Consider the following 23615-nt stretch of genomic DNA (forward strand, 5'->3'; position numbering starts at 1 on the left):
TCTGGTTTTCACCTGTGTCAGGAGGAGATAAGAGTGTTCAGCCTCCTTAGGCTGTTCAATGAGCAGTATAATCTGTCTTTTCCTTTCTTCTAAACTGTTTTAAAACAGCACAATAAAAAGATTCCAAAAGGATTTTCAGAGATTTTTCCTTGTGAACAGCCTTAGTTTCCACATTTTAGAAACTGGAGAGATGGCACGGGACCAAATTACGTGGTTTAGTGCTGGCGTCAGTGAGGAACTCTTACGGAATGTGCAGCAGGTGCTCGTGGCACCTCCTGCCTGCCAAGAGTCAAACAACTTCATTTCAGCGTGAATATCCTGCCACTTAAATCATTAGCATTTCAGTCTCTTTTTTAGAAGGCACATGTATGACTCCATTCTACTTGCCAGTACACGACAGAGTCCCCAAAAGAAATAAAGGTTCTAACGGCAGTTTTAGTGCTGGGTGTGTTACACAGGGTGTCTCATGACTTCCCCAAACATATCAGGGTGCTCAAACCAAGGTGGGCTTTTTTCCACTGGGGGAAATTTTACTTTTGAATTCTTGGAATTAAAATGCCTTCACTTTCTGCATTATTGTTTGGTTTGTATTGTTGACTTAAGCAATTTACCAAAAGTCTGGGAACTGGGAGGCTGAGCTGCTTCTGTGCTCTGCAGTCTACCCACCACAGTCTTCTTCTTGAATGATTTTTAGCAGGAGAGGAAAATAACCTTCTGCTGTGTACTGGCAGTGTTTCTGCTCGAGAACCATTCCTTATTCTCGTGTGTGTTTTGTTTGCTGCCAGGTCATGAGAGTCCTTCTGGAAGTCGTTGTGTGATCTCAGAGTTTATACGACCCCTTCAGATATCTGGAGACAAACCAGAACAACTGTCTGTCAAACCTACATTCCTGTCCAAGTCAAGATCTGGTACCCCAAGATGCAGATTTGATTCAGACGTGAGTCTTTTTGAATTTTTTACTGAAAAAGTGATTTAGGGCTGAGGCTTCTCTGCTCCAGCAGGCTGATGCAGGTTGATCCACCTGCTTTTAAAAAAATCAATACATGAATGTTCTCATTTTCTGAGGCAAGTTGGGAATGTGATCAGTGGGAATTTAAGGGATATTTTCAAAGAAGCTGCAGTTGATGTCCCATTTACACAGGATAAAAATCAGGTGTGTGAGGAACTCGAGCTTCTCTGAAGATCTCAGCCCCCAGTGATGCACACAGAGCATTTTGGGTGAGGTGCAAACCAGCATTTCTGGCTGTGTCTGCTGTGGGGCAGGGCTGTGTTAGGCAGGTTTATTAGTGCTTTATTCTGTCTCGCAGAAGATGTGACTTTGATACAGCCTGGGCAAAGGGAACAGGAGTTCCTTGTGGTGCCCTGGGGATGCTGTTACAGGAAAATGGTTCATTCTGCAGGACTCGTTCTCTGCCTGGTTTTTATGATGTGTGAATCTCCCCCCTACAGCAGGGCAACCACCACCTGCTCACAGCCTCCCCAGCTTCTCCCAAAGGATTCTGAGCCTGGCAAATGGAAGTGAAACTTGCAGGATGTTGTCACTAAGCATCCTGTTGTTCATTCCACATCTTGTATTCAATCATACTTTCGAGAGGTTCTGTTCTTCCTTTCTTAGGAGGCTTTTCTGCTTTTCAGTAGAATTCCAGTAGAAATCCAGTGGGAAGCTCAGAAGAGCTTTTCAGAGGTGCCATAGCAAGTTGATTTTTAATATTTAGGACAAATGCTGAATATAAAAACTGCATAGAACAAATGTTGTAAACTTTGTAGAAGGGTATTAAGTTCTGTTAAATAGCCTGGTTTATATGGGCAGACAGCCATGAGGAAATGATCTTCAGATTTTACCTCTCATTTCAAGAAAACCCTTTGTCAGTCTTTACAGGAGTAGATAAGTTGCAACTGTGTGCATATTTTCTACCTATGTTACATTCCTTGCTGCTGGACCTGTGAGAGTTAATGGAGTCAAAATGTTTCCAAATGGATCACAAGCCTGAGGATATTCAAGAAAATGTTAGACTCTTGTATAGTGGGAATTCCATGGGCGTTTCTGAGGATTACCCACAGGAAATGTTTGTGTATGTTTGTGTAACAGCATTACTGAAAAGTGGAAACATTCACTGCTTTCTGAAGAGGCCACAGAAAAAGCAGCTTAGCAAGGAGACTTAGGGAAGCAGAACTAACAGCAAGGAACAGAGGAAGCGCACGTCAAATTTAATTCCCCTTTTCCATTATTTTTGAGTTATCTCTCACTGAGGATGTCAAGCCCTCTTTTGCAGAATTGTACGTTTTGTGCCTTCTGGAGTGTCATTATGTGATGCACACTTACATTATGCAGGCTCTCAGAAATTAAGCTCCATTCCTTTTTAGAGGTACCCAGACCCAAGGGAGAGTGTTTGAAGAAAATGTAAAAAATGGAGCATAAGGCTGGGAAGTCTGGAATAAATAAATAAATAAATGATACTCTGCAAAAAATACACTTGCAACTGCCCTGGTTGTTCCTATTTAAAAAGCCTTCTAGAATAACCATTGCTGGTTGTGTGCTCGATGAGGTGCCCATATAAATGTGTCAGAGTGGTAATCCTGGCAGATTTTCCTGGATCCCCCAGTGCTGCACAGGGGGAATCCCTGGGAGCTGGCTGGGAGTGTCCTGGGGCTGGAGCTGAGTGCTGGCAGGACAGTGTGTGCTGGGCTAAACCACCCCTCAAAAGTTCATTCAGAGGAAAAGGGACTTCACTCAGTATTTTTCTGGAGTGCTTTTGGCAGGGACCAGTTTAGACCTGAAAGTTGCAGTTCACTCTGTCTAGATTGTAAAATTTTGCTCAGTTCTTGGACAATTTATTTAATTTCATCCCACTGTTAACCCAGTATTTTTACCTTAATTAAAGTTCTCTCAAGCTCAGGCAAAAAGTTGGTAATTTTTTCTGCAATGGCTCACAGCAAACTGTGCAGTAAGTGGAGGGAAGTCCATCTCTCACTTTAAAACCTCCACTAGCTCAAAGCGTAGCAGAAATTACTGTTTTACCACTAGAGACCTCGTGCAGAGCTAAAATAGGCAGAGTCTGTGTTGACTCAATACCACAATTAAATCTCCAGGTTTTGTAGACCAGATTTGTAATAGAATAAATGTGTGGCTTTGCAGGATTGAATTAAATGTGATATTAAATCCAGAAGAAAATACATTATTTCTTTCAGTTAGTGGAAAAGGCGGCATTCAGCAGATGCTGATGTTGTGGATTAGGTTGGATTGGCAAGGGGGGATATTTTGTGTGATACTCATTGTTTGCAAGTGTTTGGAAGTTGACAGTGGCACCAGTTCTAAACTCAGCATTTGTTTTAAGTACTCGGTCACTGGAATACGCCTTTCTGAGTGAAATTAACCAGTTGTGTTCCATGTTAGAATTTAATTCTTTTTTCCTTGATATTGTGTGTTCACTGATTTGTATCACCTGTCAGGAAAACGGTGGTCCATTCCTCCTCTTTTTGAAATCACATTGTCTTTTTTCTCCCCCCTCTACAGATGGATAATGATCAGAATTCCAATACCTCAAAGCAGAGATATTCTGGGAAAGTCCATCTTTGCATTGCCCGTTATAGGTAAAACATCTCATTGCAGATACAGTACACAGTTGTAATGTTCAGCATCAGCTCTGGCTTCACTTTATTCATGCACTGAATTATTGCATGGAGTTAAAGTTATGGAGAGCAGACCCCTTTCCTTTTGGCACTGGCTGCAAAACAGCGCCCTGTCCACGGGCCTGAATTGCCAGAGGGGGCTGAGCATGGCCTCTGCATTTCTGTCCTTCAGTGTCTAAATCACATTAATTGGGCACCTCCTACTTTAGAGAGGGTGTCTCCATCTGTTCTTATAAATTACTTCTTCAAGCAAGAAAAGACTTGAAGTCCATCACTGCTTTGCACATTAAGATTTCAGACATAAAGTACTGTCATGATGAAAATTTCCGTGGCTAACAATTTCCTTCAGGATGGATGTGGATTTAAGTACTTTATAAGTACTTTTTGTCTCTCAGTAGCTTCTTTTAGATGTAACTCACTGTTTTTGTCTTCTTTTACGTTGTCTCTGTAGGAGTTTATTAAACTTGTGTAAAAGGAACATAAAATTGAGTACAGCGACTGACAGAGACCCCACGACTGAGTTTGCTTTAATTCACTCTAAAAACTAAAGAGAATTTTGGCCAGTGTATTTCAAGAGCCCTAAGTGAGAAGCGTCCAAGTAAATTCTGCAGGAAAGGACGTGGGTTTAGGGGCAGAGCTCCTGAGGGAGGAGGGTGGGACCTCACAGGCACAAACTGACCCAGGCCCACTCAGAACGTGTCTCAGAAGGGGAGCAAAAACACTGCCTGGGGAAATCGCCCTCCTTGGAGCTGTAGCCCCTTTCCTGAGCAGCACTCTGCCTGTCCCCCCGCAGCTACAACCCTTTCGATGGACCAAATGAAAATCCAGAGGCGGAGCTCCCTCTTACGGCAGGAAAGTACCTTTATGTGTACGGAGACATGGACGAAGATGGCTTCTATGAAGGTATTTTTTATTTAATCCATGAATTCATGCTAATTCATGCAGATTGAAATCAGTTTGTCTGTCAAACACGCTCCAAATTCTTTCCTTCGTCTGCTCCTAAATCGGTTGCTAAAATTAGCTTTATCATCATGGTGTTCATTAAAAGAATTTCTGCACCAGCAAAGCCGCTCCTTGCAGGCAAAGCTAATTATAAGATATTTTATAGTGTCAGCTTTTCCTGCTGGCAAGATTTAAGTTGACAAAAAAGCTTACTGGCAGTTCTGGTTTTTCCCTTAACAAGCCTTTATGTTCTCAAACTGGGGATGTTGTTTCTGTATTTTCACTCATCCTTTGCCCCTTACCTTTGTCCACTCTCAAGGCAGTGGCATGAAAAAGGTATTCTGCTTTGGGGGTTTTAATGGCATTGCTCTTTCTCACCAGGAGAACTTCTGGACGGACAAAGAGGACTAGTCCCTTCAAACTTTGTGGATTTTGTTCAAGACAACGAGACCCGGTTATCAAGCACACTCAGCAGCGAACAAGATCAGAATTTTATCAACCGCTCGGGTCCTCCCTTGGAAGGAGATCTCTTGGAGATAAGTCCCCCAAGTCACATAGACTCCAGCGTGATCAGCAACGGCGCAGGGACTCTGGATGTGAACATTGATGAGATCGGAGAAGACATTGTGCCTTATCCTAGAAAAATCACCCTTATTAAACAACTAGCCAAAAGTGTTATTGTGGGCTGGGAGCCACCGGTAGTGCCCCCCGGCTGGGGAACCGTCAGCAGCTACAACGTCCTGGTGGACAAGGAAATCCGGATGAACATAGCCTTGGGAAGCAGAACGAAGGCTCTCATAGAAAAGCTCAACATTTCCACGTGCACGTACCGGATATCCATCCAGAGCATCACCAACAAGGGCAACTCCGACGAGCTGCAGTGCACTTTGTTAGTGGGCAAGGACGTCATCGTAGCCCCCTCGAACCTTAGAGTGGACAACATAACCCAGATTTCTGCTGAGCTGTCCTGGCTCCCTACAAACAGTAATTACAGTCATGTCATCTTCCTCAACGAGGAGGAATTTGACATTGTCAAGGCTGCTAGCTACAAGTACCATTTTTTTAATTTGAAGCCCAATATGGCCTACAAGGTGAAGGTCATGGCAAAGCCCCATCAGATGCCCTGGCAGCTTCCCTTGGAACAACGAGAAAAAAAGGAAGCCTTTGTGGAATTTTCTACATTGCCAGCAGGTTTGGTATTATCCTCCCTACCCCAAAACTCTTCAGCTGAATTTCTCTGAAAATACTAGATAAAATAATTTAACCTTCACAGAGTCATTTAGGGGATGTAAGTGCATTTCGGTTGTGAAGTTGTCATCACATTGTACAATTTGACTTTGTAAAGTCAACAGAGTCGTTGTGTTTTGGAAAGTCTGAGGTTTTTTCCCACCTGGCTTTTACATTAGGAGTGTTGGTAAGTGTTGTCAGTCATCTCCCATTATTTAAGAACATTGAAGTAGTTTTGAAAACTAGACAAGAAATAACGTAGTGAATTTAAAGGATGATCTCATCATTTTGGGGGTGTATGGCAGCACCTGAAAGAATTTGAATATCTTTCCTTATAACTTCACCTACCCCAGCTCATCTAATCATGGAGAGTCAGAGCCCCCTCATGTATTCAATCTTTCGGGTCCCTGGGTGCCTCTGGAGGGACACTCAGGTACAAGTGGCCCCTGGAAGTGAAATGTCAGAAGCGTGTTCTGAGCTGGGGTTTGTTCACTCCCGCTGGGGTTTGATTCCAGCAGAGGGGCAGGAGTTCATTCTGGGCCCCTCCTTGGCCTGTGTAACTTCCATGAGAGGAGAGGTGGAGACCAGCCGTGCTGGTTGAGCAGAGGGGTGTTGAGCTGCTGTGTCTCCTGTTTTGGTGCTAATGATTAATGGTTTCAGTGAAAATGTCCTCAGTTCACACTGAGCTCTTCAGTCTGGAATCATTTCAGAGGGAAAAGTGGCAGTGCTGTTGTGGACTCTGCTGGGAGGGGGGCATTTCAGACCGGGGATGTGTCCTGGGGCAGTTGGGAGGCACTGCCTGGATGGTGGCTTGAACTGATTTCAACTTTGCTATTTAGGAAAGGCCTTTTGAGTGAGGGTTTTTTCCAGGCCAGACACTGAACATGCTGTATCTCCCTCTAGCTGTGAAGGCTGCTAAGCAGTGCATGAGCTGTTCTCTGCTGAGGAGCTGAAGTGCAGTGAAGCCTCAGCTTTTAGATCCAGACATCCCAGAATGTTCCCCACTGCTTCATTTCACTGAGAGCACTTTCACAGAAACAAGTCAACTTCTCACTGTTGTGTAGCAAAATAAAATAGCAGCAGTTGAAGTGATTAGAGGCTGATGCCTGTATTTCAGAGTCACTGGAACAAAGGGAAAGGATGGATGTGGAGTCAGTGATGGAGTTACCATCACGGTGTGTCATGCAATTGAACTCCTCATCTTGATTCATCAAAGCAACGGAATTGCTTCCGTTAAAATAGAAGTAGTTCTCTCTTGGGCACTCAGATCTAAAAATAGAAGTAAGTACAGGATCAGGACCAATGGGCCTGCTGCGGTTTTTTGGAGCTAATTTATGTAAAAGTACCCATGAGGAGCAAAGTGTAGCAGAATTCCAAAACAAACATTTATGCTGATGACCAAGACCATCAAAAGTCATCAGGAATAATTTCCCATTTAATGATGGGAGGAAATAGAAACCATGCTGAGCCTCAGGCACTGCACTTTATTAAACCTCTCTCTGCTACAGCCTGTGAAGGTTGAGGCAGACTCCCTGGGGATTGTTTGGTTTTGGGAGAATGAAAGGAAGGTGACTTCTGCAGGGGCAGATTAATGTCATTGTCATTGGCAAGATGCTGGGTTAGATCAGATGCATTCTTTCTTGCAAACTGAGCAGCCTGGCTGGATTGGGAATGCTGGCTGTCAATAGAAGAGGATGATCAGAAAGGCAGAAATTAAATCCTGAGCCAAAATCTCTCTTGGCCAAGAATAGTATCAGGTCAATTTGCATACTCTCAACTTGCAGCTAAAAATACTTTATAGATGCAGGGGTGCTATGAGCAAAAATTTCCTGTTGTGCCTGTACTGTCCTGAACACGACCGTGATTTTATTCCCATGCCCACAAGAGGATGAAATCCAGTGACAGCAAACCAGTGAAATGCACTGGCAGTTTGCCAGTGATGATGTGTGACATTTGCACGTGCATCATGCACGCAGTTGAAGTGTTTGTAGCCTTTTTGGTGGATGAACAGGAGTTGGTTGTGTTTAGTCCACTGGGAAAAGCAGTCTCAGAGCAGCCAAGGTCTGTGTTCTCCTGGCTGTTCGCAGACAAGGCTGCAGCTGAGCCCTAATTCTGACACGTTTTAGCAGGAGACTCTGCTCAGGGTTTGATGGTTACATTAACACAACAGGATGCTTGAAAAATGTATGAACTAATAATCTCTGTGATATTTTTACTTGGGCTTTCTGGCCAAAGTAGAGCTATATATAGTAGGATAATGCCTTTTAATTAAGGAGGTATTTGGTGTGCTATTACACTGACTTACTGAAAATGCCTTAAGAGGTTAGTGGGTGTATTTTTTGATTCAGTGCAGACAAAAGACTGTGAGAACACTTGTCCTTTAATCAGCTGGTGGAAAATGTTGAAGTTCCAGCTTGCAGCCCACATTGCACCTTAGTTCACTGCACTTCTGGTCTGAGGCTCCAGAGTGACCAGTCCCATCTCCCTTAGGTCCTCCAGCTCCACCTCAAGATGTTGCTGTCCGGGCTGGGTCCACGCCAGGGACTGTCCAGGTGTCCTGGAAGCCCCCGGCTCTGACGGCGACGGGGACATCCCACGGCGCCAGTGTCACAGGTTATGGTGTTTATGCCAAAGGGCAGCGGGTGAGTTCCCTTCCTGCCACGGTGACCGTCTGCTTTGGGCCATTTCAGCTGGCAGGTAAAGGTGTGACAGCCCTGGGGTGGGTGCAGGGGCTTCGTAGCTGCCAGCAGACCCTGTTCTTTTGTTTGGGCACAGCTTGCTGCCTTTCTAGAAGCCCTTTTGGCCAAAGGGGTTGGGAGGATAGAAGCCGGCCCCATGTGAGTGGTGTGGAGCCTGGTGTGGGCTCCTGCAGCCCACTCTGTGCTGGCAACAGTTCACTCTGCAAAGACTTTGAAGGTTGTACTGCAGTGGGGCTGAGGGGAGGGCAGCAGATGATTTCATGCTCACAAGAGGCTTGTTTGTGCACTCAGGTGGCAGAGGTGATCTTCCCAGCAGCAGAGAGCACGCTGGTGGAGCTGCTGAGACTGCGGAGTCTGGAAGCCAGGGAGGTGACCGTCCGAACGCTCTCTGCGCAAGGGGAATCCGTGGACTCTTCTGTTGCTGCCATTCCATCTGACCTCCTGGTGCCTCCAACCCCTCACCCCAGAACTGCTCCCAAATCTAAGCCATTAGCAAGTGCCGGAGCCCCAGAAACCAAAGAAGAACATTTAGGCCCACATTTAAAAAGGGATGAGTCATGGGAGCAGACTCGTTCGGTGTCCCCTGTCCATGGACACATGCTGGAGCCACCCAATTTCCATGGCCCACTCCAGGGGAGGAGGTCTCCATCCCCCAACAGAATCCTCCCCCAGCCTCAAGGCACTCCCGTCCCCAACACCGTCGCAAAAGCCATGGCAAGAGAAGCTGCACAACGAGTGGCAGAGAGCAGCAGGGTAAAGACAAACTTCTTCCTGAGGCTTTTCTGGGCTGGTTTGTTCGTTGTGGCACTTCCCACCAAAGACTTTTTCATCATGTGCTTTAAGGAGCGGGTAATCATTCCCAAACTCTGCAGATCCATAGTCTGAGAAGAAGCAGTGTGCTGAAATTCTGGGCTCATAAAGCCTTCCTGTGTCTGCTGTCATGGATCCACAGGGAATTTTACCTATTTGCCCTTCTCAGAGCTACACTGTCACACGTGTTTGCAACTGCTTTTCATTCCAGCTCCTCCTGGAGCTGCCAGCAGCAGGGCACTGCCCAGGGACACCCCTGGTTTGGACACCACAGTGACCCATGGCTGCTGCACTGACTCAGACCTTTGCTAGTTCATTTAAACCCCACATTTGGGGCTCTGGGGTCAGTACAGCTGATCCTGCATCCTGACAGCGTGCTGTGGGTTTTCCACACAAATACACAGTATTTAAATACTCCCAGTGCCCTGGGCAGTTGCTTTCTCATCACAAGCTGCTCACAACTGTCTGTTACTTTGTGCAAGCTGAGGTGTCACTTATTTCATACATTTTTTTGGTCCTTCATCTGGCAATCATCAGTTATGTCCAGTTTTTAGTCTCCCACTGTATCTCCAAAATAACTCCATTAGTTTTGACAGTTCACACATGTCATAACAGCCCCAACTTACTGACTGTTCCTGTTTTGGGATGCATTTGATCCAGTGGGTAAATTGAGCCAGCTTTTGAGAACCTGAATAACTCTGGATCAATATGGTCTGATAAATACATGTGTATGCATGTGTATATACCTTTCTTTTGTTTATAAAGGAAGAAAACTGGGATGTAATAGAGGGAGAAAAGGCAATTGGTTTCTTTGGCCTATGAGGTGAAAGTTGATTTAAGAACCATATAGAGAAAAAGAGAACAGAAATACTTTTTCTGGTGTGGAAAATTGCTGACATAACATGTGCTCTGAACCATGTCTGACTGAATTAGTTTAAGTGATGCTTGAAATGTTTAATTCAGGAATCTGGACAGAAGTTTATAGATGAATTAATTCTGAACTAAATCAAGTTCTGCCAGTGATATTTGCCATGTTTAGTCCCCTGTGGTATAAATTCTTCACTTAAGAGCTGCAGAAGGAGCTGTGTGCCTGCTCCTGCCCTCGTCCCCCCTGTTGGGTGGCTGATGGGCACTGTCACCAGAGCAAGCAGCAGGAATTGCTGAGGCCAAGAGACACCTCAGAGCAAGAGCCCAGAGCCTCATTCTGTGTCTTTTTTAGTATTGAGGTCAAAAATGCCATTGTGGCTCGGTCACCTGCTGACTCTGCTGAGCGGAAATGCCTTTGTCAGCAGCCTCTGCTGTGGATACTGAGAATTCTGGTAAGTGGAACAGGGAGGAAGGCTGGCAGCTGAGTTGGTAATAACACAGAATCAGGTAGTTGTGTTTATGAGCGAGGGTAATAAAACAAGCAAAACATTCGTGGAAAACTCCTTAAAGGTTCCAGCCAGGGGAAACTAACAATGCTTTAAACCATGATTACACTTAAATGTGGTGTGCTTGAGTCTCCTTATTTGCCATTTCTGCCACTGGGTGCAGGAACAAACTGCCTCACAGTCCTCTGGTGTTGTTGCTCTGTTAGATGGAGAGGAGGAGCGTGTTCAGCGAGAGGAGCAGCGCAGCCCAGTACTCCGATGAGGAGGAGGATGGTTACGATTCCCCCAAGGTCAAACGAAGGGGAGCTTCGGTTGACGATTTCCTGAAAGGGTCAGAGCTTGGAAAGCAAGTAAGTCACCTGGCTCAGTTATTGTATCAAGTGTTCAACGGGAAACAAGTATTTTATGAAGCTGAGCTCTGCCCCGATCACCTCCTGCGCGTTGTGGCTGAGAGGCGAGAGGCTGAGCCGTGGGCAGGGGGATGCTCCCGTTACTGGGACCTGATGGGAGCTGAGTGCTCGGCACCAGGGATCTCCTGGGCATCCTCCCTTCCAGCAGGCACTGGAAACTGAATTTAGCCAGTCTATTCCTACAATGTTTAAGAGAATTAAAGCTTCAAATGCCATCATCTATAGCTGTAGCATACGATGGTGGTTATATCCTGCAAGAATTAAATGCTGATCACTTTTAAATTATGAGGTGATGTAACAAACAGCTGTGAAGAACAGATGATATGTGAATTATCCTAAGGCTTTTACAATTTGGTCAGCAAGTCCATTGATGCATGAAGGACCTCTTTAATAAGGAGAATTTAATCAAGACTAAAACTAGATTTGGTGCTGTGGATGGAGATATGCTTTGTTGTATCACCTGGGATTAAGATAGGATTTCTTGAATTACCATCATAAACAGGCAAAACAACTCCTACACGATGTCTCCACTAGAGCAGAGCCCAAGCCTCGTGATGTAACTCATTAGTGGTTCCCAGAGTGACATTCCAGCCCAGGAAATGCTCTAGTCCTCATGCTGTTATCCAGGGGATTATCAGCTTTAGAGGCAGTAAAGGTTTTCCCCTCACCTTGTCCCTCAGCCTCACTACTGCCACGGGGATGAGTACCAGACGGAGAGCAGCCGGGGCTCGGACCTGTCGGACATCCTGGAGGAGGACGAGGAGGAGCTGTACTCGGAGATGCAGCTGGAGGACGGCGGCCGGCGGCGGCTCAGCCTCACCTCGCACGGCGCGCTCAAGGTGAGCGGGCTCAGGGAGGCCCTGGGAGCTCCTCCACCTCGGATTCTGCCTCCAAAGCATTTCTTGCAGTCACTTACGGGTTCTGCAGACCATTAAAGCTCACACTGTCTATAGACCTAGAACTGGGCCGCTTTAATGCATCTATTGCTTTATTTTTTTCATTATTTAGTAGATAAACTTTAAACTAGTTTACTGTTTTCCTGTATGTGGTTGTTGCAGCTGCAGTTTCTGTTCTACATCTGGGGACATTCCCCGTGTCTCTGGGAAGATGCACTGCATGTGCTACCCCGAAAATGATTTGTTTCTGAGCAAGGAGATCTGTAAAAACTTAGAAAACAACTTATGTTTTTCATGTCTGAGTGATTTGTCCGTGTATCCAGTGCTAGTCCCATGCCTTCCACAGGCTTTAAAGCATTCATGTAAGAAAGGGAGTTGTTTTCAGCTTTGTTTGATAATGCTTTATCAGAACTCCTTGTGCTCTGATTATTAGGGAATCATCAGAGTAGGAAATACCTTCCAGAAATACTGCTTTGAAACAGAAATATTCATCGTGAAAGACAACTTCAGTATAACAACTAAAGATTTGCAAAACACTTAACCTACCCAGTACTGAAGATATATTTCCCATATTACATTTGTACCTGTAAATTGTGTTTGCCTCTTCGTGTGTGTAGTAATTACACAAACTGTGTTTTCTTAGAAAGCACAAACCCGCAGGTCAACTTTTTTTTAGTAGATTGTTATTTAACTAAAATCAATACTATATTCTCATGCGTACAAGAATTCTGACCATTCTTCTGACTGCTTTCATGTGCTGTAAATTCAGTCCTTTTATTCTGATACTGTCTGGAATGAGACAGGCGCTTTTTCAAAAGAAGAAATTGTCAGTGTTTCTGTTACTGCACCAACATAAGGGTTGAAATCCTTCTGCAGGCTGCTTCTATCCCCTTCCCCTGGCAAATAGAATAAGCCCTAGACTGTTCTTGTTCTTTATGCATCAGAAGCTGTATTTACTTCTTGGATTTAAATCGATATTGCCAGTGTTGATACTGAGAAAGTTCCAGAACCTTAATGGGTGTAGGGCATGGTTTTTGACCTATTAAGGTTTGCAGGCTTCTCTAAGTGTAGTAGTCAATCAAAACTGATCTTTTTTTCCATTTCTGTGGCACTTTGTCTCAAGTTTCACAGGTGTTATACACATTTTAAAACCAAATGAAAATAGGTGAAATAGTCATAAAGTAACTTAGAAAGTCCCCTGTGCCTGAAAGGGGACAACATCCAAACCCCAGCTAAGTACAGAATGCTCAGAGAGAGATACTGCTGAAATCTCCAAGATGATCCTGTCGTTATTTATGGGTGCTCTTGAGTCCAGAGATGCCCCTGATCTGGGCATTAAGCACAAGGAGAGATGATCTCTGGGATGCAGAATCAATAAATCTGTCAGTCAGAACCAGCACCTCCTGCATTTATTCCCTCCTCTCTTCCCAGAGCCCACCGAAGACACTTGTAGGATTCTTTGTCAGACCAACCTGTGTGTTTCATGGAAATGAAATAGGAAAATTGCAAAATATATCTGGTGTGTCCAGAATGTTTATTTTACCCAGGCTGGGATAGTTTTTTACCTGCTTCTGGCATAAACAGAGACTTTTACTTCTGCTCACGGCTGATTTTCAAATACTGGTTTTATGAAGCAGGTACAAGATTATGATGAGAGATTTGATGGCAGTGCAGAGCAGGTGGCATCAGAGAGCAGCCCTGCATCCCAGGGGTCTTTCCATGGAATCCAAGCTTTAAAAATGGTGCAGGTTTTTTAGAATTTTAGAAAGGAAACCAGAACTCCTTTAATGATGCCTGCAGAAGAGCTCTCCTCTGGCAGGAGACTGAAGATATTTGCTACCTATATAGGATACTTCAAGAGATGCAAAGCAAGAAAGCTTGCTAGGGCAGAGCTGTCATTCTCAGATATGGGTTCTGCTTACAAAGAAAATTAAATGGCAGTTTGGCATGGGGCAAGGAGCGAGTTTTAATGCCATTCTCATTCACCATGCTGGAACCTGTAGGCAGCTTTCATTACTCTGTTTCAAATGCATGAGTTTATTCTTGTCAAGGGCATCACTCAGTTGTTTGTACTGACCTCTCATGTTCTATCTGACATCCAGCAGCTTCTTAAACATGTCTTTATTTTTCACAGATTCTCATTCAAAGCATGACATCCTTTTCAACTATAAAAGCTGCATGTCTTATGTTTGCCATTGCTCTAAAACTAATTCTGTCTTTATTTTTCTTTTCTTGTCCCTTTTCCCTCCCATTTTATTTTCTGTCACACACTCTTTGTTCCCTGTCTGGTTTTTAACATTACATAATCTTAAGGAGTACGATAAGAATAAGACCACTGAAGCCACTTTTTTGGAGCAGCCTGACTTTTCACAGCAGATACACCACAGTAAAAGGCTTTTCAGTATCCCAGAAGTAGCTGAAGAGGATGGTGAATACTCTGAACTGCTGTACAAGCAGGGTTTAGGTGTGCCCTATAAAAAGAACCCCAGGGTAGCTAGAGGCTCTAGAGCGCCCAGGCCCTGCAGTCAAGAGCAGCAGCACGGCCCGTGGCACCCGGGCACGCACAGGACGCCAGGCCTGGAGGAGTTTTCCGCGGACGACCGAGGATGCAAGTACAGCCGCTCGCTGTCCCGGAGCCCCGACAGCGGCCTGGACTGCGGCAGCGAGGAGGACGAGGCGCGCTTCGGCCCCAGGCACGCGTGGGAGCCCGGCCCTGCCTGCGGCTGCCGTGCCCGGCCCTGCGCCTGCCGGAGGGGCCCGCGGCCGCTGCTGGCCCGCAGGAAAACCCTGACCCGGCAGAGCAGCATCGAGGAGGATTTCGGGGACCTGGGGCCTTCCTTTGTGGAGCCCAGGAGCGACCAGGCCAAGCCCAGTTACGAGAGGAAGGGCGAAGTTCAGAGAGGCCACAGAACAGATCGCTTGTCTAACGAGGACGTTCAGGGGGGCTGGAAGACCAACTTTAAACCAGCTGACTCTAGGGCAGCTGCTGTCCTTGCAAAGCCATTCCACAGAGATGCAGAAGACTCTCTGGTGTGTGAAATATCTTCCTTCTAACATCTGCTTGCCAAATCAGTCTGTTTTCTTTATTCTCTTTAGTTTTTGTTCTTTATTTTTATTGTTCTTTTTTCATTTTTTTTTCCCAAATTGATTTTTAAAGTCCATGCTTTGGACCCGTCTGCTACATTTTCCCTTTTTTTTTTTTTTTTACTTCCCCATTCATTTTTGTTTATTACTCTGCGTTTTCGTTTATGGTCCTCTTTTGTATCCTGCTGAAATCAGATTAATTTGCTTTACAATGATTTTCCCACAGAACAAATTATAATAATGGCTGCTTTTATTAAAGGACAACTGAATCTAAATTTTAATTAAGGGTTAGCTGAACTACAATTTTTCCAAAAGATTGCTTTTCTTTATTTTGCTCATCTGAATGTTGCTTTAAAAAAAAAAAAAAAAGCTGCATTTTTAACTGGCCAGATGTTTCATCAGTATTTTTTAATTTTTTTTTATTATTGTCAAGGAATTAATTTCATTGTGTTGTTTTTATTCATCTCATTCCCAGAATTTTCAGGATATGCTCTTTATCATGGAACATCTCAAGACAAGAATCAAGATTCTCCCCCAGTGTGACAGTGACCCAGATTTATGGAGTCACAGCTTCATCATATTTTCATTTTCTGCCTTATCTCTGCACTGTCACTACTTTGCCGTCCTTTTTAGACCATCTCTTCTTGCCTTTGAAGTTGCAGACTGCATCTCTGCAGGAGAATGCAGGCACAGAGCTGCTTCCAAAGGGAGAGGCCAGGGCCATTGCACATCTTCCAAGGATGCTCTGCACCATCTTGCCTGTTTGCATTTCTGCCCATTAATGTCTAGAAGAGCCTCTGGGTGTGAGGGATGCATCTGTAGGCTCCCCAAAGACCAGAGCAAGTTCTTTACCCTCAGTCTGCGACAGCCCAGAGTGGGAACTCCATTCTGATGCATTTCACGTAGGGCAGAGATCAGCTGCTGCTCTTCGAGCCTCCCGGTTCAGGCTGAAACGATCCCTACACATTTCTCCCATCAGAATTGGTGACCAAGCTGTATTAATGTCAATGGCTGCATGATAAACTCTGGAGAGCCCTAAAATACACCTCTAGTTACCTAAATAGCCCAGTTTGCTGCCAGCGTAGTGAGCAGAGCCAGCTGTGACGTGAGATGGAGTGTCTGCATCCCTGTCTGCATCTGTCACTCACCTGTAAAGGGCTTTGGCAACGAGGGCCCTTCTAGCACTCGCTGTGCTCAGAGACACGAGGAGCTGCCCTGGTTCTCCCCTGCTGCCAACGGGAGGGATCTCCATAGCTGGACACAGCGAGGTTTGCCTTGGCAGGGCAGCCCCAGCTCCACAGCTCTCAGACTGCCTGTGCCACTCTTCAGGACACTAAAGCGCCACCTTAGCAGCAACAACAAAGGCAAAAGAATATTGCAAAAATTATTCTTTTCTTTTCTTTTTGTTCTGATGTGTGACTGCTGGTTACAAAACTCTGCCATAAATCAGGGAACCATTTTTTTTCTTTTGCAGGTTTGCCAGGCAACAGTATTCCCTTTTCAGCTAACCTTTCAGTTAAAAGCTAAGTTTAGTTGCCTTTAGAGCTTGTGCTTCCAACCGTGATTGACCTGATTAATGTCCAGCCGCGTAACCACGATGTTGCCATGCATGGAACTTACAAACCTGTTTTTTCTGTTGTTGTTTTTTAGCTTTTAGGTAACCCAGCCTCTGCAGGACGGCCTGAAAGGGTGGAGCACGCAGGGCGAAGGTCCTCCCACGGCAGTGCAGTGCCACAGAGGTCCCGGCCAGTGCTGGTCCCTTCCATTGGTTAGTTGGACAGATTGGTGCATTTCTGTTCTTTGCAGCCTCAGGGCTGGGAAGGAAGTCCTTAAAAATGGAACAACAGACACTTGTCTGGAGCCAGGCTACTCTTAGGTTAAATGGGGTGAAGTGGGCTGAAAACAGCTCCACCAAAATGAGTGTGGTGGGGCTTCACAGGGCCGTCAATCAGCCATCACTGACATTTCTGGGAGTTTTTTCATTAAATTTAGTGGCTACTGGAGCTTGTTTAAGCTTGGTTAAGCTTAGACACTGCTAGATCTTACCTAGGAAGAAATCTGCTGGCAGGTTACTTTGTGGTCAGTGAAATAAATGTGGCCATTCAGCATCCATCCAGCCATGCACCCTTCCATTCATCAGCCATCATCTTGCATTCACTTTCCATTCTCTTGAATACTTTTTGGAATTTAGCAGGGAAAATAGAAACTGGTAAATGTAGAATTTGCATATATTTATTAGATTTGATATTTCTGACACTAGTCTCTGTTCTGGTTTAATGATGACTTAATCTATATGCTGTGAATTCCAGAAAATCCAAAAATTAGTGCAGAGAAGATAATGGAATCAAGACAAACACATACCTGTTCAAACTTGCACTCTAAACTGCAAATGACAAATATCCACACTGAAAATCAGGAAACATATGGAAAGCAAATGCAGAAAGTGTTTTGTGAGCTGTTCATGGAAATTTACTCCATGAAGACGTAAAGTTGGTCTGGTTCCTGTCCCTCATCTGGACTTTAATTTGTGAATACTGTAGGCATCATCATGAGGAGAAGGAAGCAGTGCCAGGCAATTCTCACTGGCTTGTGTGTGAGTGAGAGATGTAAGAAATGGGGAGTATCTGAAGGAAAGAGACCCATCACTGAGGAATGCTTTTATTTTTAAATATTAAATATTTCTCCCTTTTCACTGACTCACACTAAAATGCCTGTACTGTAAATTAAAAGCAAGATCCCCCTGGTGGGCACGATTCTTTGAATCTCCTAGCTGATACTGAAATGTAGATCAGAAGCACTCAGAGCTGCAGTGCATGAAATCTGCTTAGGCTCTGCAGCGCGGCACGGCCGGGCAGAGGCTGCTCCTCGTCCCACATGCTGCTGTAAACCAGGATGAACGTCAGCGATGTCAGTGGAATTGCACTGATCTGGGAATGCTGGGGAGGAGAATCAGCTCCAGGGAGGCTGTCGTGCTGCTCCTGCCAGGTCATTGCTGCTGAACCAAGCAGCCTTGGGATGATGGTGTGACAAATGCCAGATTCTCGTGTCCTCGTTCTTCTCCTTTGAAAGCAGCCTTTATTTCACAGGAGGAAAGATTTCTGGCTTGTGTTTACACTACTTAAAGCAAGTTTTGTATCCAAGTTCTTTCTTTTCTATTATCTGTTAAAACATGGGGATTTTTTTAATAGTGAGACAGTAGACAAGTTTGGGTTTCTTTCTCATTTTCATTTTAATTAAAACATAAGGGAAGTGATTGAACTTGCCAGAGCTCACTTTCTGTCAGCAAAGTTGGGACAGAAAACACTAAGCGATGACTTTGCTGTTTAGTAGTTTAATAGCAACTGATAATTTCTGATAATTTTCTGGAAAAAACCCCACCAAGCTTTATAGGACATGCAGTGAGGTTTGGGTCTTTTTTGACTGAAATGCCAAACACATTTCAAATATTAACTGGGATAGCTGGGCAGTGAGGCCAAGGTGTATTACTGAATTGTTCTTTTCTGAATTAACTTTCACAGATGGCTACGGCGGTCACGATCATCTTTCTCCAGATATTTATGAAGAATCTGAAACAGATCCTGGCACAGAAGATATTTCTACTCGAATATTTGTTGCACTGTTTGACTATGATCCACTGACCATGTCCCCGAACCCTGATGCTGCAGAAGAGGAGCTGCCATTTAAAGAAGGACAGATCATTAAGGTGAGATCTGAAACCAAGGAACAAATAACAATTTTACAAACAGGGTCTCCTTTGTACCGTGGGAGAAAGCAGCCTGGCTGATCAGAATCCAAGGGGTTTTTCCTTCAGAGGTTCAGGCTGTGAATCTCACTGGACCTGGAACTTAATATCTAATGCTAACGGCTGAAAAATAATTACAAAATGGGCAAAAACCTCAAAGTTGCTGTAGATAGTTAGGGCCAGACTTAATTAAAAATTTAGGTTAAGCCCAAAATTGTCACTCTGAAGCTCCCTATGTCCATTGGCACAAATCCTGCAAGAAAACCTGCTTCAGAGAGGATCTTTGCTGCAGAGAACCCCAGAAGTGCTGAGTGTTGTACAAACCAGAGCTGCTGCATTTTCTAAATGCTGAACCCTCCTGGCTAATGCACGCTTTGGATTAATTCAAGTCCTCTGTCAGGTGTTTCTGTTCCCTTTTCTGGCTGTTTGGTGTAAAATACCCGTGGCTGCCTTTCAGCAAGGCACAGGAGAGCTGGGCTGTGTCAGGGGCCAGGGACAGTTGGGGCTCTGTTGATGTTTACAGCCTCCCCTCCAGCCCAGCTCACCCCAGCCTCTGCCCGTGCAGCTGCAAGGCAAATCCCTGCAGTTTGCTGGCGTGGTCTGAAAAAGCCAGCAGATATTTCTGTGGGATCAGCAGCAGGGAGTGTTTCCTCCTGCAGCCTGGAATCTGCTGTGGAGCAGGCTGGGCAGAACTGAGAGAGGCAGAAGGAGCAGCTGCTGGCAGTCCAAGGAATTGAGATTTCAGAGTGGTCTGGAACAGAATCTGAAAAAAAAAATTGGCTCATTGGAACATTACCCATTTCAGAGATTAAACTGTAATTTAAACTATTAAAATACTGACTGCCTTCCTCTGGGTTGGGTTGGGTTCTAACACAAATGCCTGTACCTAACTCACAATCTTTGTGCTGTTAAATACTCTGTTCAGTATTTTACTTACCTCACATAGTTTATGCAAAAAAAAAAAAAAAAAGAACTTGATTAAGAGCTTCTTTTCCTCTGCAAAAATGTGCATCTCATTCAGGTATTTTTTTTTACACCTTGAATCATGTTTTTAAATTAAATCAAAAGACAATAGCAGAGCTTAAGTACATACATCAAGTACATTATGTATGAGATAAGCATTTTTGATCATATAAAAGTTGTTTGAATTAAAATAATAACACTTTGGCACAATTTTGCATATGTTTCATTTTGAATATAGTGCCATAATAATTGGATAAACATCAAGTAAACATCTGGCTCAGCACAGGGAGAAACTGATGCCTTTTAATGCACTTCTTGTGGCTTTCACTGCTAACAAAAAAAAAAGTCCAAATTCTGCTTATGTATCTAAAGTCACAAGTTAAATAAATGCAACAATTCCAATTTTATAGCATAAGTCAGAGTAGTCCAAAACTAAAATAATTCCTTATCTAAACTGCAGTCGTCATCTATGCTTTGGTAAGCCTTTAGCCTGCACTGAAATTCCTAAATGCTAAAACTTTTTGACCAATATTATCATTCTTTGAATATCAGGTGTATGGGGACAAAGATGCTGATGGGTTTTACCGTGGAGAAACCTGTACAAGAATTGGCCTTATCCCATGTAATATGGTCTCTGAGATACAAGCAGATGATGAAGAGATGATGGATCAGCTTCTTAAACAAGGTTTCCTTCCCTTGAACACACCAATTGAGAAAATTGGTAAGAGCAAATACAGATGTTTCACTTCAGACTTTGGGTGCTGTTAACTTGGCTGCATCCACTTTACCTCATTTTTATGCAGATGCATCTAAATCTTGCAGTCATTTACTGCCCCAGGGGATACATTCTGTGTCAGTGTCTGGATGGCTTTATGCAACTGATATTTAATCTTGGTGATACCATTTGCTGCAGATGGGGACCTGTAGCTCCACCACTACACTTGTTACTTTCTTTTCTGATTTAAAAAAAAAAAAAAAAAGCGGATTTTCTTACCTGAAAGATTTCTGGGCACAGAAAGCACCCTGAGCTTTGGAGTCTGCTGTGCACGGTGTGCTGAGCATTCAGTGCCTTAGAATAAAGAGAGCCCGAGCACTGTTGATGATTATTGATGAACCGTGCGTGGCTCCACATCCTTTATCCGTGTTAATAGGTCCGCTCATCTGTGACTCTTTATCCCTGAGCTAGAGAAATGCCCACACGGCTCCTGCACTGCTGTGAGAAGGATGTGAGGAACAGGTGCAGCAGGATTTTGCTTCCAAAATAACTTTGGTTGCTTTCCTTGCCTTGCTGTCCCCGCGGCTGGAGCAGAGCGGAGCCGGCGGAGCGGCCGGCAGCAGCCGGTGACCACCAGGAGGATGGTGGCACTCTATGACTACGACCCCAGGGAGAGCTCTCCCAACGTGGATGTGGAGGTAGGGGCAGAGCTGTGGGGCCGGGCACAGCCGGGCTGGGGGCACGCGCGGGGACCGAGCTCAGAACTGCACACGTCGCTCCAGTGGCTGTGAGCGCCTGGGGGTGCCAAGGTTACGACTCCTGCACGAGCAGATTTGTGGGTCTGGCTCAAAGAAAACCAGGGAATACCCTCTGTAGGTTTTATACAGTATGGCTCAACTGAAGTCAGCCGTGGCTGCCGATGGATGTATTTGTTACGCAATGTGTGTGTGTACCTATGAATGGAACAAAAGTCTGTAAGGAAAAAAGCACAGTTGGAAATAGTAGGGGATTTTTATTTTCCAATTTCCTCTGGATGTTTGCACATAAGAACATGATACTTTTTGAGAAGTGCCTTAGCTCATGCCAAGCTGGTAGTGCCACTTGCTTTCAAACCCCTGCAACCTCCAAAAATCCACCCTCCTTCACAGCAACCTCAGCCAGAGTGATGCATGGGAACAGCACCCAGAGTATATTGGATTTTTCTCCTAATCAATGCATCTGAGCTTTTGTGATCTTATGTTTTGACTGTTTGTTTTGACTGTTTGTTTTTATAATAAGGTGAGGGTATCTTAAACAGCTGAGCATTAGCCACGCCTTCATTTAAAACCAGCTGAGCATCAGCTCCATCTCCATTCCGGGTTTATCTCCCATCTTCCAGTCTCCCGTCCCCATATTTGTGAGCAGCAGCAATAGTCCCTTTCTACATGGCTGTGGTGTTACATGGTCATGTCCCTCAGTCCAGATCTGATCAGTTTCCATTTCTGTCTGTGGGAAGATGGTCAGGATACACTCAAAGCTCTGAAAAACACTGCTTACCTATGAGCTTCTTCAGTTATCCTTTAAAATGTTCTTTTGTTTTTAATTGGTGAATTGTAGAACACTTTGGGATATTTTAAAGGAGAAAGTGAATTTTGAAATATGTGGGACTTGGTGCTTTAAAACACAGCCGGGGTGTTCTCTGTTTCTTATTGAACCAGATCTTTTTCTAAATTATGGTGTTTCAAAGTCGTTTGGCCAACAAATCAAATAAATTGTGCTGATTTATTGCAAAGATTTTGTTTGTTCTCTCTCCCATGACCGCAGGAAATTAAAAATAATTTTAAAACCCCACCTTTAAATTTCATTTAAGCCACAGACAATTTACAAGAGCCCAGTGCACTGTTTGCTGATCAGAGTGGAGCTGCCCACTGTGAAGGCTTTATTGAAGAGACTCTAGGACAGTTCCACTGCAGGAATGTTGTGCTTCAGGGGTTGGACTGGATGGTGTCCAGAGGTCCCTCCCCAGCCCGGCAGTCCCGATGCTGTGACCAGCAGCTCTCTCAGCTGTCCTGTAGCTGTCAGTGGGTACACAGAGCAGGGCCTGAGCCACGTCCCACCCCTGTGTGTTCCCTCCTCCACAGGGATTGATTATGGGGCCCTTTGAAGCTGTGTAGTTCAAAGCTTCAAAGTTTGTTGAGGTTGTTGAAGGCCTGAATGTCTCAGCTGTTGGTCACAGGGAGTCGCGCCACAGTGGGAGAGGTGCCAGGTTTAGCAAGCTGAGGAAAAAACTCCGAGGAAAAAAAAATTGTTTGGCTCTCAGATCAGTTTGGTTTCACCAATGTCTTAACATGAAGGAGTGGGGGGAAATCTTAATGGATTTACTATTAATGAAGAAAAGGTTAATCTTTGCCTAACACCTGCCTGTCCCTGCTCCTTCCCCACAGGCCGAGCTGACATTCTGCACTGGGGACATCATCACCGTCTTTGGTGAGATTGATGAAGATGGATTTTACTACGTGAGTTGGCTTCTGCTTGGTCACCCCAAACTGCTCCAAGCTTCCCCAGCACCAGTTACCCCACAACAGCCTGGGGAGGGGCAGGGCACATGGGAACGTCTGGGCTCTCAGTGTCCCCAGTGACCTTAGAGGGGAATTTCCTCTTCCTCACCAGCTTTGAAATAGGCAAAAATATTTCCCTCCCTCCTTGGGAACGTACATGTGATTGAATGAAACATTCACTGGAACTCCATCTGCTCGCAGGGTGAACTTAACGGACAAAAGGGGCTGGTTCCTTCCAACTTCCTTGAAGAAGTGCCTGATGATGTTGAAGTCTTTCTCTCCGACGCACCCTCGCGCTACGTCCATGACACGCCGATGCGATCGAAAGCAAAAAGGGTAAGCAACCGACTAAGAAACACTTAAATTCTCATTTTCCATTTCATTCTGTCTCATATATAATTTAGACATTATTTTTAACATTACTTTTAAATTCATTTGCCCATTTAAAGTTATCTTTCAAATACGTAAAATAAAACATGAGGAAAAATGACTTTAGCCTTCGCTAGCTCGTTACATTTGTAAATGGAGAAACTAAATTGGCTGTCTGATTGCAGTCATTACAGTACCTTCCATTATAATCTGAATTT

At 44.6% G+C, this 23615-nt stretch overlaps 1 protein-coding gene across 6 annotated transcripts in view; it reads left to right on the forward strand.

The window, feature by feature from the left end:
- The window catches only part of RIMBP2 (RIMS binding protein 2), a 123482-nt gene that overhangs the window by 96256 nt on the left and 3611 nt on the right, over positions 1-23615 (forward strand). For 5 of the 6 annotated variants that reach the window (XM_069030868.1, XM_069030869.1, XM_069030870.1 and 2 more), the window contains 14 exons: positions 786-937; positions 3515-3591; positions 4424-4533; positions 4954-5763; positions 8290-8441; positions 8790-9251; positions 10888-11031; positions 11772-11930; positions 16722-16839; positions 18590-18774; positions 20329-20497; positions 21086-21189; positions 22915-22986; positions 23230-23364. In XM_069030868.1, the coding sequence (XP_068886969.1) occupies positions 786-937; positions 3515-3591; positions 4424-4533; positions 4954-5763; positions 8290-8441; positions 8790-9251; positions 10888-11031; positions 11772-11930; positions 16722-16839; positions 18590-18774; positions 20329-20497; positions 21086-21189; positions 22915-22986; positions 23230-23364 (2849 nt within the window). Of the gene's footprint in view, positions 1-785; positions 938-3514; positions 3592-4423; positions 4534-4953; positions 5764-8289; positions 8442-8789; positions 9252-10887; positions 11032-11771; positions 11931-14300; positions 15018-16721; positions 16840-18589; positions 18775-20328; positions 20498-21085; positions 21190-22914; positions 22987-23229; positions 23365-23615 lie in introns of all 6 variants that reach the window. The other variant, XM_069030873.1, reaches the window with a different exon arrangement.

The sequence above is a fragment of the Aphelocoma coerulescens genome, chromosome 15 (assembly GCF_041296385.1).
Source record: "Aphelocoma coerulescens isolate FSJ_1873_10779 chromosome 15, UR_Acoe_1.0, whole genome shotgun sequence".
In the NCBI taxonomy this organism is placed as follows: Eukaryota; Metazoa; Chordata; class Aves; order Passeriformes; family Corvidae; genus Aphelocoma; species Aphelocoma coerulescens.